The sequence below is a fragment of the Medicago sativa genome, chromosome 8, assembly GCF_051527215.1.
Source record: "Medicago sativa cultivar Bolivia chromosome 8, Bolivia_mono, whole genome shotgun sequence".
Lineage (NCBI taxonomy): Eukaryota > Viridiplantae > Streptophyta > Magnoliopsida > Fabales > Fabaceae > Medicago > Medicago sativa.
The window spans coordinates 9814680-9830894 of NC_140756.1; the positions used below are offsets into that span (position 1 = coordinate 9814680).

Sequence of the window (16215 nt, forward strand, 5' to 3'; positions counted from 1 at the left end):
TTCCGAGACACTCTTTAAGCATGCTAAATAAAGTAATTATTCTTTTAAAATTTAAAAGTTTTCAATTTTCAATGCATCGATTACATACACTTTTATAAAAAGTTACTATTTTAAATCCTTAACCAGCCAAAAATGCATTAGTTAACATTTCCCAAACCAATAATAAACAAGTAAAAACCGCACGTGATTGCCACTGAGTACAGACATACATCGTAGTTTGCCCCGGTCGTACTCTGTACAAAAATTAACAATCACATCTACGAAGACCGAGAAGAGAAGAGCAGTGGCTTAAGATATTGAAGAATGGAGTTTCAATGGTTTTGGATGTCTGCTTCCACTATGTTAGCAATCTACATTTTTGTTAGGAAAGTTGTTCGGAATTTGAATGAGTGGTATTATGATCTTAACAATTTCCACTACCTCCTGGTCATATGGGATGGCCTTTAATTGGTAATCTTTGGCCCTTCTTCAAATATTTCTCATCTGGTCGCCGTGATATATTCATCAACAACATTATACTCAGGTAGGTACCTCTCTTCGCCGTGAAATTTTGAAGTGTTGAAGAATGAATTTAACATATTTTTGAAAATGCATTAATTATTTAATTATGGATGAGTGCAGATTGAATATTTTTAGTAAATATTCAAATATCTACTTAATTAGTTATTCATCTTCTTTAATTATGGACCTTTTGATGGTTTTCGAGGATATTCGTAATGTGGATGAGAGGAGAGGAGAGTGTTTGATTGTATTTGGAAAAGCTCGGCTCCATCAAAGGTTGTGGCTTTTTCTTGGCAACTTCTCCTAGATCGGATTCCAACGAGAGTCAATCTTCAAAGGCGGAATATTCTTCCTCCGGATTTTAGGGAGCTTTCAGTCTCTATAAACTGGATGGAATATTCCATTCCTTGAAAGCCAGTGAATACTAGAGCCAGTGAAACGGTTGCTACTAAAGCGTAAACTGCTCGTTTTTCCTTCCCCGCGAGTATAGCATATGATGAGCCCAATTTACGAGCCTTGTTTATTAGGCTAGATCGATGTGATGTATATTTCTTGGCTCTAATCCTCGGGGCACCATATGGCATAAACTCTTATAAAGAAGGTTGAATTAGCACACTGAAAATGGCTTTGTGTAATCTGGCAACTGCGTATTTGAGAAGAGTCTTTACTATGGATGGGGATATTAATAGAATCTTCCTATTGTGTGTGTTTTGTGGTAGGAGGGACGAATCGGCTAACCATCTTTTTATCCATTGTGAAAAGGTGATTGATATTTGGTATAAGGTGATTATGTGGTTAGAAATCTGTTTCATAAATCCTCCTAACCTGTTTGTGCATTGGGAGTGTTGGAGTTTAAAAGGTAGAAATTGGAGGTTCCGGAAGGGTTTGCGTCTTATTTGGCATGCAACGATTTGGGTCATTTGGCAAGCGGGGAATCAAATCATTTTTAAGAACGAGGTTAGTGCGGTGAAAGATATTGTGCAGGCGGTGAAAGTTTTATCTTAGCAGTGGAGTTTGGAGAGGTTGAACATCCTGACTTGTTTGTTCTACGAGTTGATGTGGAATCTGAAGGATTGCCTTTTGAGGTAATGGGAGTTGCTGTCTAGGGTTTTCCGTGATTTGGTTTTGGGACTATTTCATTAGTCCGTTGGGAGCTCTGCGAGCGATTCAGGTTTCTGCATTGCTGCTGTCTTTTTCTGCTATCCGATTTTGCTGCTGTCTTAGTTCGTGCGGAGCTGAGTGCATTTTTTCCCTGCTGTCAGCGGCTGCTGCTGCTGTTTTCCCGCTCAGTGGTGGTCTGGTTGCTGCTGGTGTGGTCTGTTCTGCTGCTGAGTTGACCCGGTTTTTCTGCTGTTTCGTGTCCGACTTGCTTTTGGTTTCGTATTGGTCGGGTGGAGCAGTGGTTTTCGGTTGTTTTTTTGGTCTGGAGTGTCCAGGGGCATCGGTTGAGGGTAGTAGTTAGGCGGTTGGCTGATCTTTTGGCTTTTGTTTTTGGGGGTTCCTCATGTATACAGAATCATTGAATTCACACTTGAGTGTTCCGCATGCATTCGGCACCTTGTATTTTGTTTCGGTTTCGTTCTTGTTCTGTGTATCTTACACATGCTTGGCTTAATAAATTCGGCTGTTTTAAAAAAAAGAAGGTAAATTCTTACCATTTTCAATAAAAAAAAATGAGAAAAATAATAATATTGCATTAAACTTTTACTGATTATAGTGAGATGATCTATCTTTAGATCGGATCCATATTAGATGGACCGTTAATGTACTGGTGATGTTTCAGATATGGACGAAGTGGTATCTACAAGACTCATTTATATGGGAGTCCAAGCATAATTGTCACTGCACCAGCTATGTGCAAGAAAGTCCTAAATGATGAAGTAACCTTTAAGCTTGGTTATCCAAAAGCCGTCACTGTACTAGCATACAATAGGGTACTAAATAATGAACACGGACGTTTAAAACGACTAGTCACGGCTCCTATTGCTGGTAACAATGTATCGACAATGTATCTAGAGCGTATTGAGGATATTGTGATCAACAAGCTAGAAGAATTGTCTAGCATGAAACACCCTGTTGAGTTTCTTAAAGAGATGAGGAAAATTTCCTTTAACTTCATCTTTCAAATTTTTACGGGCTCTTGCGATCAAGGTACCATAAATAAAATTTCAGATTTATTTGATGTTATGGGTAGTGCCTTGTTCTCTTTGATGCCCATAAATGTGCCCGGTTTTGCTTTCAACAAAGCACTCAAGGTTCGTCACTTCTATTTTTTATTCAATTTTCTCCTTACTATACTTTTATTTCATTATTGTAGTTACGACTTATGAATATGTTTGAATTTACTATTCTAACTTTGCATGACTAATTTAGGCACGTAAGAAGTTTGCCAAAATAGTTCAAAATATTATTGATGAAAGGAGAATGATGGCAAAAGATAGACAAATCGGTGAAAAGAAAGATTTGATAAGCATTCTTTTGGAAATGAATGACGAAGCAGGTGAAAAATTGAAGGATAAAGACATTATTGACTTACTGATAACACTTCTATTTGGCGGTCACGATTCAATTGCAGCTGGTATGATGTTGACAATTATGTATCTTACAAAGCATCCACTTTGTTTGAAGAAAGCCAAGGTAAATTACCTAGAATTTGTTACTTTTAAAATAGATCACTTGTAATGGTTTTATTTATGATCATATTATCTAAGTTAGTACTGGACATAAAAATGGTAATCAAACATTCTTTGTCTTTATCTTGTAGGAAGAGCAAGAAGAAATCTTGAAAGCAAGACCACTCTCACAAAAACGATTAAGTATTGAGGAAATTCAGAAAATGACTTATCTTTCTCAGGTAAAAATAGTAGGATATAACATATTATCTATATACTTTGTGTATTATTACATCAGCCTATTACTCTGACGAATAGTAAGAGATAACCTACGGTCGCTCACGCTCTTAGAAGGGGTATCCAAAAAGGTGGGTGATGGTCACTCTAATTTCTTATGGAAATATGTTTGGCTTGGCCCCCTTCCTCTAAGAGATAACATTTCTTTTTTGTACGAGATGATATTTTATTCACTTGATATCTCAAATAATATCAATGTTCTAACTTCGATTCAACTCTCACATCAAGAGGACTCTTGGCGTTTGAGTCGGGTGGGTGGTGTGCAATATTATGTTAAGTTGGCGTATTTGTTATTATCAGACAAATGTATTCCTAATCCATCTCATTATGTGGTCGAGAATGAGGGAATTCGTTCCTCTTGAAAGAAAGCTTTGCACCTTCAAAGATGATTGTTTTCTCTTGGCAATTGTCGTTGCATAAACTCCCAACTAACTAGGTTGAACCTCTCGAGTAGAGGTGTGATTTTAGTGGATAACTCTTCACTGTGTGCTTTTTTATGATGGTGACTAGGATGACGAACATGTACATCATTTATTTGGTTTTAGAATGTTCTCAACATCTATTTGATATGAGATGTTTAGTTCAGGTGGTCTGAGCTTGTTACTATTATTTTGGGAATCTATCTATGTTCTTTCATTTGTTTGTTTCATTTGGTGTACGAATCGAAGAGGGAAGATGAGGTTGTTGGTGATCTGACATGTTTTGTGTGTACAAAAATTGAGAAATTTTTTTCGCGTGTATTGCAGGTTTTTGATGAAACATTACGCATCACCAGTGTCTTTGCAACTTTTCGAGAGGCAACAACTGATGCAAACATCAATGGTTTTGTTATATTCCTTCTACTTTGTTTCTAGCTGCTTCCAATTATTAAAAAGTAATAATGAATTTAATGTGTCTTTTGCTCAATAACTTTAGGTTATCTCATTCCAAAGGGATGGAAAGTGTTAGTCTGGCTAAACGCTATGCATATGGATCCTGAGCATCACTCAAATCCAGAAGAATTTAATCCATCAAGATGGGATGTAAGTTGGATTAATATATAAGCAGTTCAACAAATACATACCGATGATGATTCATTAAACTTATGAGTTAATTATATGCGCAGGATCATAATCCCACAACAGGGACCTTTCTTCCTTTCGGGATAGGTCGGCGACTTTGTCCGGGAAGAGACTTAAGCAAATATGAAATGCTCATATTTCTACATTATTTCGTCCTTAATTACAAGTTAGTATTACTTCTCTATTCAATTTCTTTTTTAAATCAAACATTTTACATTAATTTATCATTCATTCATTTTACTCATACTTTACTAGTCCCTTTCAGAATTGAGATGATGAATGTTATTTATCTAGTAATGGAATATTCTAATTTTTTTTTACTGTTTTTTTGTAGGTTGGAGCGGATAAACCCAGAATGTCCACTTACTAGTTTGCCATATATTAAGCCAACAGACAACTGCCTTGCTAAGGTCACAAAGCTCTCTGATGCTTAATTAGTTACAACCTTGCTTGTATGCCACTCTAAGAGACTTTCAATTTCCTAGTTTGATGCTTTCTGGGTTGCTACTAATTGTATGTATTAAGCAAAAATTGGTTACGATTAAAATAGTTGACTAAACCAATATTTAACAAACATTTTGTCCGAATATATACATCTTAGAGATGACTAAAACTGACATTACCCTACACATCTAGGAACTATAGTTATATTGTGATTGTCTTGCATATTTAGAGACTAAAATGACAATTTACTAGGGAAAAAATGGAGATCACTTTGTGGTAACGAAAATGGGCTAGAAAAACCAATTGCCCAGAGCTATGTTATCTAATCTAATATATAACAACGATTGTTCTACGGACCCTTCAGTGTGCTCAAAAAATTCATTGGATTTATCGAATCGTAACTCCCAGTTGACAAAATCTATTGGAAAAAATGTTTGAATCGCTGTTTTTTGCATCAAAGCATAACTTCCAACCGGCTTAGCAATTCACGGGGCGCATAAAGCAATCTTTAGCTATAGAATTTACAAGGTGGGCTTCTATGAACAACCCAAGCCCAATAGAAAACCATTTACATCTGGGGGGATTTCTTTTCCTACTCTTCTTACTTTCCATGCGTCCTCTGAAATTCAAAAAATGTCATAGTATTTTCGAATTTTATAATTTTAAATGAGGTTTTTCTTTATCGTTTTCTTTTTCACCAATTCGAATTATAAAATCTAAAAAATAAGTACTTTAAAATTTATAATTCAAACACCATATGTCAAAATTAAATTTCACATGATTTTGTTTTTATCACAAGAGGAATCCCAAACATGTACAAAAGGTGTTTGAATTATGAAATCCAAGAAAATAAATACTTCAATTTTTTTTTTAAGATATACTTCAAATTTTATAATGTGAAAAAAAGCCGTCATTCATTAAATAGTGGGATTGAATTTGGGTAACATAATATTACATGACATTGATCAATTCAAATGTGACACGACAATACAATTTTTTTAAACTAAAAAATATGTGAAAATAAGAAAAAAAAATAACTGAGTTGAGAAAAGAAAGTTGAGAAAGAAATTTGTTAAAGTTAACATATGAGACCATTCTTTGGGAAGTCGCATTATATGCAAGACCCTTTTGGCCAAAAACACGACATTAAATTTGTCAATAATTTACATTCTTTTTCAAAAAAGAGAGAAATGATTAATCCTTTGATTCTCTTTATTTAATTAAGACATTTTTATGAAAAGATAATTAATATATTATATATGTTGTAAATTGAAAAAAGTATTAAAAGGGTCAATTTTTAAATCAACCTCTAAAAAAAAAAAAAAACCACAAAATCCTCCTCTCAAGTCTTCAATTCCTTCAAAAGTTGCAGTGTTCAAACTTCAAAAAGTTACAACATGTTTGGTGCAAAACCTTTCTCATTGTTGGGAACCAAATGGAAATTGAATTCACCAAACACTCTTATAACCTTTTCTTCTTCTTCTTTTTCATCTTCACATCACGAAAAGTTCAAACCTCCAATAGATATGGCTGCAAGAGATGGCGAATTTAGGGTTTTCATTGTTGCCGGCGAGGTTTCCGGTGATTCCATTGCTTCTCGTCTCATGGCTTCGCTTAAGCTTCTCTCTCCTTTCCCAGTTCGATTTTCGGGCATTGGAGGGTAAAATTTCCTTCTTTTATTGCTCTTCTGTAAATTATTTGAAAATGGTTGAGAAATTTTTTATTCATTCATGTGATTTGAGAGTGTTTAATTTGTTTCAGGACTAAGATGACTAGTGAAGGATTGAAATCTTTGTTTCCTATTGAAGATATCTCAGTGATGGGAATTTGGGAATTATTGCCACATTTGTATAGAATCAATGTGAGTTTTGTTCTGATAACTACATTGTTAGTGTTCTGTTTGGGAATTAGTGGGGTATTTAATTGATCAGCTTAATTAAGTCAAATAAGCTATGAAGCACAAACACTTACAAATGACAGACATATTTCAATGTAATCACATGTGTCGGTGTCGGACATTGTTACATGTTAGATACCGAGTCACACTTTCAATTAGAAGTGTTGGTGCTTCAAAGAAAATAAGAATTTATGCATAGGTTGTTTTACAAAATTGGATTCCATGTACTTAGGACAAGCACGTATTCACACATTCGGGGCATTGGTAGCCGTCCGATCAAGAACAAAGGTCCAAAAAATGCATATTTAAATTTTTATTTTATAATTTAAGATACCCGAGCTTGAATTTGGACAGTGTCTTGATGGAATGGCTACCAATGTTCGAATGCGTGATTGTGTACTTCGCTTGACTACAGGGAAGCTCGATTCGTTGTTTTACATATGCTTTCTTGGAGAGCCTATGGAAAATAGCTGAAAATTGTTTTATTTTTATGAGCTCTTCATAGCACTTGTACAGAAGCTGATGTCTTAAAATGAACCAAATAGGCTTTTCCAAACACCTCTAGGGCCTGTTGGCTTATTTGAGCCTATCTACTGGCATAAGCACTTGTGAAACTGTTTGGGAGAACTTATTAAACAGCTTATGCCATGTTCTTAAGCTGTTTTTAGCTTATTTCGATAAGCTCTCCAGGATAGCTTATGAAAAAAAGCGCAATTTAACTGTATTTTATGTTTTTTTATGGAAATAGCTTATGATAAGCACTTCTATATGATAAATGCTTATGCTATAAACTGCAAATTAAGCTGTTTATCCAAATAGGGCCCTATAGTACTTGATAACTACTATACAACAACAACCAAGACCTTATCCCACTAAGTAGGGTCAATTACATGGATCATATGACGCCATAACATTCTATTATAGCTTAGTGTTTGGGGATCTTAGCCTTTAACCTTATTTTGATTCTTTTTTAAAGCTTGTGTTGTGGGTAAGTAACACATGTTTTGATTTTCAGGTGAGACTGAATGAAGCTGTAAAAGCAGCTTCTTTATTTGAGCCTCATGTTGTATTAACAGTTGATTCTAAGGGCTTTTCTTTTCGGTTTTTGAAACAGCTAAGAGGTACAACTACTAAATTAATGTACCTGCAGTGATGGAAAATCTGTTGTGGATTTGCTATTTAGAGGTATTGATGTATACAAATGGTGGAATGCCTTTTGCAGCTAGATATAGTCAGCAAAAGTTGCATTCGCCGGCACATTTTCATTATGTAGCACCATCATTCTGGGCATGGAAAGGAGGTGAAGAAAGGCTTAGAGGACTGGCAGAATTTGTGGATCATTTGTTCTGCATACTTCCAAATGAGGATAAAATTTGTAGATTGAATGGATTATCTGCAACCTTTGTTGGACATCCTGTCTTGGAAGATGTTATGGAGTTGAATTTGGTATGAGCATTGTAGTTTCTCACTAGCTTTATACTGAAAATTCTATTTTATGTGTTTACTTGTGATTTCTACTATTTGTATTCCTCATTCTTAGTTAGCATTTTTTATGTTAATTTTCCTTGTCCAGTTGAACTTTATGGTTGAGTTTTGTCGGTCAATGCTGTATATTTTTTTCTTTCAGAGAACCAACTGCTCAATCAATGAATGGAGGGCTGAAGGAAATGGTGAAGACTTCCTCAGGAAACATGAGGTGCCTCCAGGTACTTCTAAATTGGAAAAATAAAATAAAATCTCCACAAGCTCACATACTTATCTTTAAGGAAAATGTATGAATTTATTTTTTCTTTCTGGTATCCAAAAGTAACTATGTAAAAGCCCATGCTTAACATTTCAAAACTATTTAGTAAATAAACATTTCAACTCCTTTTTTGTGACAATTCAATTCTAATACTCTACTGACTTTCTTTTTTGAGATAAATATTTGTTGATTGCTTTCTTTCTCTTTTGTGTGGATATTTGCTTTAGCATAATACGCCAAAAGCCAAATTTTGAACCTGAAGTTTATTGTAGTTTGGAAAGAAAAATGACATAAGAACCATTTTCTAGACACACTATGCACGATTGTTTAATATTGAAGTAATTGTTTTCTTTATCATCTTATCAACTTTAACTTTAAAAGGAACCACTGTTATTAGCTTGCTTCCTGGAAGCAGAGTACAAGAGGTCAGTCGGATGCTTCCCATCTTCGCTAATACAATGGAACTACTGAAAGACAATGTTCCACAATTGACGACTGTCTTTCATGTTGCACCTAATGAGGATGTGGAAAACTTCATTGCTGGGACCGTTCAAAGGTGGCCTGTGCCTGCTGTATTGATTCCAGGTGGAACAACACACCTGAGATATGATGCTTTTAGTGTACGCCTCATTTTCCCATTAGACTTCCATTTGCATAACAAATTCTTTTCAACTCATTATGTCAAAACTAGTAGAAAATTTGTTTAACACCTTTGTTTCTGCTCCTGGCATTTGTTCTTATGGATCCATTGTAGAATGGTTACAGCCTCTAGCTTTATCAACTTCTAGTGGACGCTTTGACTTAATTGAATACATGAATCTGAACTTATAATTACATAATAACTGCTAATTTTCCTAGCTTCCTATGTATTTGGTGTTCAACTTACTCAAATCCATAACTGTCCATACAGTACTATTTTAAATAGAAGCACTTTTTAGGTTAGGTAGGTGCAAACCACCTTGTTTTTCTGTCTGATGCTTGAATTACTTTTGATACATTCAACTAACAATGTGAATATATCTATATTTATTTTGACTAAAGCTTCCATTATTGTGTATTATACCAGCGTATAAATTCTTACATATCGTGCATGAAGTTTGAATTTTGTGCCTAGTTAATTTGAGTCAACACATCGCAGGCTAGTAAAGTTGCATTGTGCACATCCGGGACAGTTGCTGTGGAGCTGCAGCTTGCACGTTTACCTTGTGTTGTGGCATATCGTGCCCATATTTTGACCGAATGGTTTATCAAGTACAAAGCCAAGATACAATACATATCACTTCCCAATATTCTTTTGGATTCAGCCATTATTCCTGAAGCACTCTTTCAATCATGCAAACCGGCAGACATAGCCTTATTGCTCAAGTAAGTCTGAAAAAATATTTCATTTGCGTTACTAGTTCTGAATGTCTCAAAAGCTTAGAATATATTAGTCGCGGGCATTGTTTCTCATATTTGACATTATGTCTATGCTTTATTTTACAGAGATTTAATACATGATCATGTTCGTCGAGAAGAACAAATAATTGCAGCGCGAAAGTTTGTCAAGCTTTTAATGCCTTCAGAAAGAATTATCCACAACCTTGCAGAGCAAAATTTGATGAGTACATGTCCTGATTATAGTCCGAGTGCTGTTGCAGCATTGACTATATTAAACTATGGGAAGCCTGTTATTCATGATGATTAATACAGAAGCCTCTGGCATTGAGTTTTTATTTCAAATGTTGAAGGTTTGAGGCAGATATACATGCAATGATGCAAACCAGTAACTTGTTACTATCAGAAGAAACAGTTTCTGTAGAGTCAAATTAGGGATCAACAGTGTCTCAGGCGGATCAAAATCTAGAAAGCATAAGAAATTGAAAAAGCAACGCGTTAAATTGCAGACTTCTTCATACTCTGCCGTTAATTGATATGTAAACCCTAAAAAGCCTTACACCAAAAGCATAAACCCTAAAAAGCCTAACATACTCGTATGACTAAACCATCTGGAGCGTGACTTGATAGGGTGTGGTCCAATATATATTGGATAGGCTTTGGCACTACTAGAATTTAGGTTGGGTTTGACGAAAAGAAAATTTAGGCTGGGTCTAACTCAATCCTTACGAAATCAATTTCTAAGGTGAAGTTTAACTATGATGTTGCATTACTTTTTCCCATATTTAAAAACTTAGTGGGAAAATAATTCAATACCAAAATAAAAAACCTTATATTCTAGAATGGCGGTGAATTTATCAAACTTTGGTCATTTCTTCACTTAACCACACTCCCACATATACTTGACCACAATGATTTATCTGAACGTAAACATTGTCACTTGATTGAAACTGCTTGTTGCCTTCTAAACCAAGAATTCCTCCCTCCTCAATTTTGGTTCGATGTTTTCCTCACAACATATGATCACAGTTTATCATATCTTATTCAATCACCCCCAAACTAAATCAAGTTAAAAACCTTGATTGTTTATAGTTTTCGTGGCTCAAACCTTATACCCATCACAAAGTTGAACATTTGTTCCAAACCATGCATCATCAATGTTACAACCTCATCCAACCTTTGCTTTAGTGTTAAAACTCTCAAAACCTACTATTCAAGGAGTGTGTTCCTATTAAAGTTTCAGGTTCATTTTATTCGATGTCATTTTCAGTGGATTAATTTGGTTTCTTAAAAAAACAAACGTTGCAATTGCATTTTCCTTTGAATATTTCATTTTTCCTTTACTTTTTATCATGATAACATAACCAAGAATTAGAAAAGTCAATGCAAAAATGTATGCACAAAAATATAACTAGTGACCAACTCACCGACAAGTGAAGCACTCATCATAACCACATAACAAATATTCACATCTTTTCCAAGTTCTATTTCAACGCCTTTTTCTTTCAATAATTTAATATTCAGCCTCCACAAACTCAATGCTTGATAGAACCATGTTTACATAAGAGAGAGGACAATCCGGCTTAATGCATGTTTGATATTTGATATAGTAAGTTTATCTGAATTACAGTGAGCCGTGGTAATATTCTAAAACTACCAAGTGTAGTTTATGCAAAATTACAATGATTCAATGTAATTCTATCAAGTCCACTATACTAGCAATTATGCACTTATTTGTGCATCAAAACTTGAGTTGAGTATGAATCAATTTTTAACTACATCCCAAGTTTTTGTTAATCAATTTGAACATTACTATATGCTTTCCTTAATTTTGAATCAAATGCATAAATTTTGCTTTGTAATAAAAAGCCGCCACAAACTCTGACATCAGTCATAGTAGGATACTAGGATTTTTAAAATTCACTGACTTTTTTATTTTATTTTATACACACACATGATTTCACATTCTTATTTTTTAAAATATAATGAAATGAGACGATTTTTTTTAAGGACGAATTTTTATTCTATATGGTTCGTGTGTGCACACACATGATTTCTTGTTTTGTATGGTTCATTTTTTTAATATTACTGTATATTCGTGTGTGGTGTCTTCCACTAGATCTCCTTAGTTGTATATTTACGTGCAAATTATAAACTTATAACTGGTTCGTGTGTGCACACACATGATTTCTTGTTTTGTATGGTTCATTTTTTTAATATTACTGTATATTCGTGTGTGGTGTCTTCCACTAGATCTCCTTAGTTGTATATTTACGTGCAAATTATAAACTTATAACGATGCTTTAAATAAATAAATAAATAAAAATACAGTATTTAGGATCTTTCCCACTTTAGCGACTTAATTATTTCCATAAACTAAGTTTTTTTTTTGAGGGAATCCATAAACTAAGTTATATATATTCTTTTGTAAAAAGAATTGGGAAAGGAAACGTTTTATCAATTAAAATGACATTAATTTCCTTAAAAAAATTAATTAAAATGATATTAATGACTATTTTATAATTATTTTTGAGAAGATTTAAACTTTATACCTTGATGCTACACAACTAAACTCTTATTATTGAGCTAACACCTCAAGTGTAACTTAAATTATTAATTTAAATCTACTATGTGATAGTGATGGATGGCACTAAAGATATAAAATAACTTGGACTGAAGACATATTTTTAACGGAAGAAGACATATTTTTATGTTATAATTGTTTTTTTAATATCATAATTTGAGATTAGACATCGTATATCTAACATATTAAATATGATTTTTAATTGTATATTATTATCTTTGGTCCCATATATAAAAAAGTTAAGTCAACAAAAGTTGATACAATGCATTTCCTCAAAAAATTGTTACTCTTTTTTGGTGGTGGCCGAGATTCAAACCCCGGACCTTGCATATTTTATGCATTTGTTCCTACCAACTGAGCTAAGCTCACGAAGACAAAAAAAAATATTGTTACTCTAATGCTATGATATGTTGCTTCTTCAAAATCACGATCAAATAATCTCAAAACGCAATAAAAACAAGTCTATCGTATGTCCAAACATCGCAATATTTGGTCTAAAATTTCAAGTACATAAATTTTTGGGTTAAATATGTTTTTGATCTCTACAAATATGTCAACCTTCATTTTAGTCCCTCTAAAATTTTCCTTCAACTTTTAGTCCCTTAAAAATTTTCCATCTTCACTTTTGATCTCTCCTTAAAAGTAAACTCATATGCGAAATTCATATTTTTGAATAAAATTTTCCAGAAAATTCGTAACAATCTCTCCCCAAAAAAATTAGATTTTTTTAAGAAAACATGAATTTAATATGAATTTTTATATATTTTAAGGTTAAAAATTCATATTTAATTTGTGTTTTGTTAAAAAATTATAATTTTTTCTTGGAATTTTTTTTTTAGAATATTTTACACATTTACGCACACTTTCATTGAATAATACAAAAATTAAATTAAAAATAGGAACCCCAAATAGTGATTGAAAATTTTATAGGACTAAAAGTTGAAGAAATTTTTTAGAGGGATTAAAACGAAAAGATGGTATATTTATAGGGACTAAAAACATAGGGTTAAATATATTTTTGATCCCTATAAAATTGGGAACTTCTACGTTTAGTCCTTACTTAATTTTAATAGCTTTTTTAGTCCCTACAAAAAAAATTGCTTATAATTTTAGTCCCTGCTAAAACAAAGTTTGTTTAATTATCATTAAACTCTTAAAATTTTGAACGATTTTTTTTTGAGACAAGTTTAGAACACTATGAAAGGTTCATTTACTAAAATTTAGAATTTTCTAACATGAAACGAATTAAATATGAATTTTCTAAAACAACAAAAGTTAAAGATAAAAAGTAACAAAATCTGGATGTAGAAATCAAATTTTGCGATAATTTTTTGTGGAGGAACTTTTAGTAATGTTCTAAACACATATGCAAAAAATTGTTCAAAAACTTAAGAGTTTATGCATAAATTAAACAAATTTGAATTATGTAGGGACTAATACTCGGTGCGGGGAAAAAAATTCGGGACTAAAAGAACTATTAAAATTAAGTAAAGGCTAAACTTAAAAAATCTCAATTTAACAGAGACTAAAAATATATTTAACCCAAAAAAATTTCTTAGGTAGAGAACTAGAGGAATTAATTCATTGTTATATTTTCAGAATTTGACCACTCTATAACCGAGTATATTTTATACGGTGATGAGATTTTGTGTATACATATCAATGTTGTTCTTTAATTTAATTTTAAATGATTTTTCTCTTTGCTTACGCCATCTTTTAAGATGACGATTTAAATCCACCCACTTGCCATGAATATCCAACCACCAACACGTTCACATCATTATTATTCAATTATGCAAAACCTGTAACTATAAAAAACAACTATGCAAAACCATTTGAAAATTGCTGTTGACACATTAGTTTTGGCTAGGACACACATGTAAAAGACGTTTTTACCTCTTCGGTAGTTAATCTGTCGAATTATGAAACCGGCCGGTTAACTACCGAGGAAAACTTCGGCGATTAACCGCCGAGGAAATTCGAAAACTTCGGCAGCTTAACCGCCGAGGAAACCTCAAACCTCGTTTTTTTTTTTTTTGACAAAAACCATTAATTCTTTAAACCTAAATTTTCCTTAATTAAATTTAATTCTTTAATTATTTTAAGGAATTAAACATAATTCTTTTTATGATTTCATTAATGTGATTTTGTTGCCATAATGAAGAAATATGGATTTTGTTGCCATTAAATACACGATTCTTTTTATAAAGTTGTTGATTTCATTCATATAATTTTGTTGCCATAAATAAAAAAATATGAGATCCTATAATTACTACATATTCAATCACGTTTCTTAATTAAAAAGAGGGTTTTTTTTTTTAAGAATAGAAAAGTGGTTTTATTTGTACAAAAAAAAAGGTATTATTGATAGAATAATTACAAATATAATTATTTGAAAGAGAGATGAATAATATTTGAAATATTATAATTTGTCAACAACAAAAAAAATCTGAAATATTATAATTAATTACTAATAATTACAAATATAATTATTCTATCATTTGTAACGTTTTTGTTGTTGCATTTTTTATTGAATCATCATTTTAGGTCCATTAACTACCGATTGCAGATGTTATTCATCTCCCATATTTCTTCATTTATGGCAACAAAATCACATGAATGAAATCATGCAACAAAATCACATGAATGAAATCATAAAAAGAATTATGTTTAATTCCTTAAAATAATTAAAGAATTAAATTTAATTAAGGAAAATTTAGGTTTAAAGAATTAATGGTTTTTGTCAAAAAAAAAAAAAAGGTTTGAGGTTTCCTCGGCAGCTTAACCGCCGAAGTTTTCGAATTTCCTCGAGCTAACTGCCGAAGTTTTCCTCGGTAGTTAATGCGGCCGGTTTTCATAATTCGGCAGTTAACTACCGAAGGGGTAAAAACGTCTTTTACATGTGTGTCCTAGCCAAAGCTAATGTGTCAACAGCAATTTTCAAACCATTTTTGTCCAAAAAACTATGGAAAACCAAAGCCGTAACATCATTCAACTCATTGGCATCGTGGGCTAGCTAGATACTAAGAGGGGATTTCGTGATGCCACGCACACATTTGCTTCTCTTTATTCTTTTTTACTCCGTCCGTCCCTATACGTAACCACCCATTCGATTTTATATTTGTCCCTAAATGTAAACTCTTTTTCAAATTACGAGATGCATTTATTATTTTTTTCCTAAACATGCCCCTAATTAATACTACTAACTTGTCTTGAAATATGTAAAGTCAAATTTAATACACATACAAACAAAGGACAATTTGGTAATATTAACACACAAAATAGACACATTAATTACACTAACAACATTTCTTAAGTAATGTGAAAATGGTAAAAGGGGTTTACATATAGGGACGTAGGGAGTATATTTGAAAAATGTATGTTTAACCCCTAAATATTAATTGACACTTTGAGAGAAAAACAAATTGAAAGTATGATGTGATAAATGCGATAAAAATTAATAGATAAACATAAAATAAGATGTTAAATAAGTGTATGAGATTTTATAATATTCGAATATAAGAGTTATTTTTTTACCTCCCGCTTGTTACCTCAACGATCTCCCCCATTCATTGTGAGTCCTCGTTGTTGGGTCATGAAGAGAGTTGAGGGATCATCTACATTGAACCAAGTGCAACCATACAAGTGAGAGACATCACATCTTAACCTAAAACTTATTGTGTTTATGAGCAATCTTA

At 32.8% G+C, this 16215-nt stretch overlaps 2 protein-coding genes across 3 annotated transcripts; both read left to right on the forward strand.

The window, feature by feature from the left end:
• Positions 1-236: 236 nt before the first annotated feature.
• Positions 237-5084, forward strand: LOC146896786 (beta-amyrin 11-oxidase-like). Of its 2 annotated transcripts, none has more exons than XM_085732288.1 (8): positions 237-2144; positions 2285-2756; positions 2875-3138; positions 3266-3355; positions 4157-4232; positions 4326-4432; positions 4516-4637; positions 4806-5084. In XM_085732288.1, the coding sequence occupies exons 1-8, from the start codon at positions 2104-2106 to the stop codon at positions 4903-4905; spliced, it is 1272 nt and encodes a 423-aa protein (XP_085588414.1). In that variant the 5' UTR covers positions 237-2103; the 3' UTR covers positions 4906-5084. The 2 variants fall into 2 exon arrangements, with proteins under 2 accessions (XP_085588414.1, XP_085588413.1); XM_085732287.1 differs by having other exon boundaries at positions 237-523.
• Positions 5085-6179: 1095 nt separating this feature from the next.
• On the forward strand, positions 6180-10423 carry LPXB (lipid-A-disaccharide synthase B). The gene is made up of 8 exons (XM_085732289.1): positions 6180-6575; positions 6677-6776; positions 7828-7933; positions 8035-8258; positions 8440-8518; positions 8938-9176; positions 9695-9921; positions 10042-10423. The coding sequence occupies exons 1-8, from the start codon at positions 6313-6315 to the stop codon at positions 10241-10243; spliced, it is 1440 nt and encodes a 479-aa protein (XP_085588415.1). The 5' UTR covers positions 6180-6312; the 3' UTR covers positions 10244-10423.
• Positions 10424-16215: the final 5792 nt, after the last annotated feature.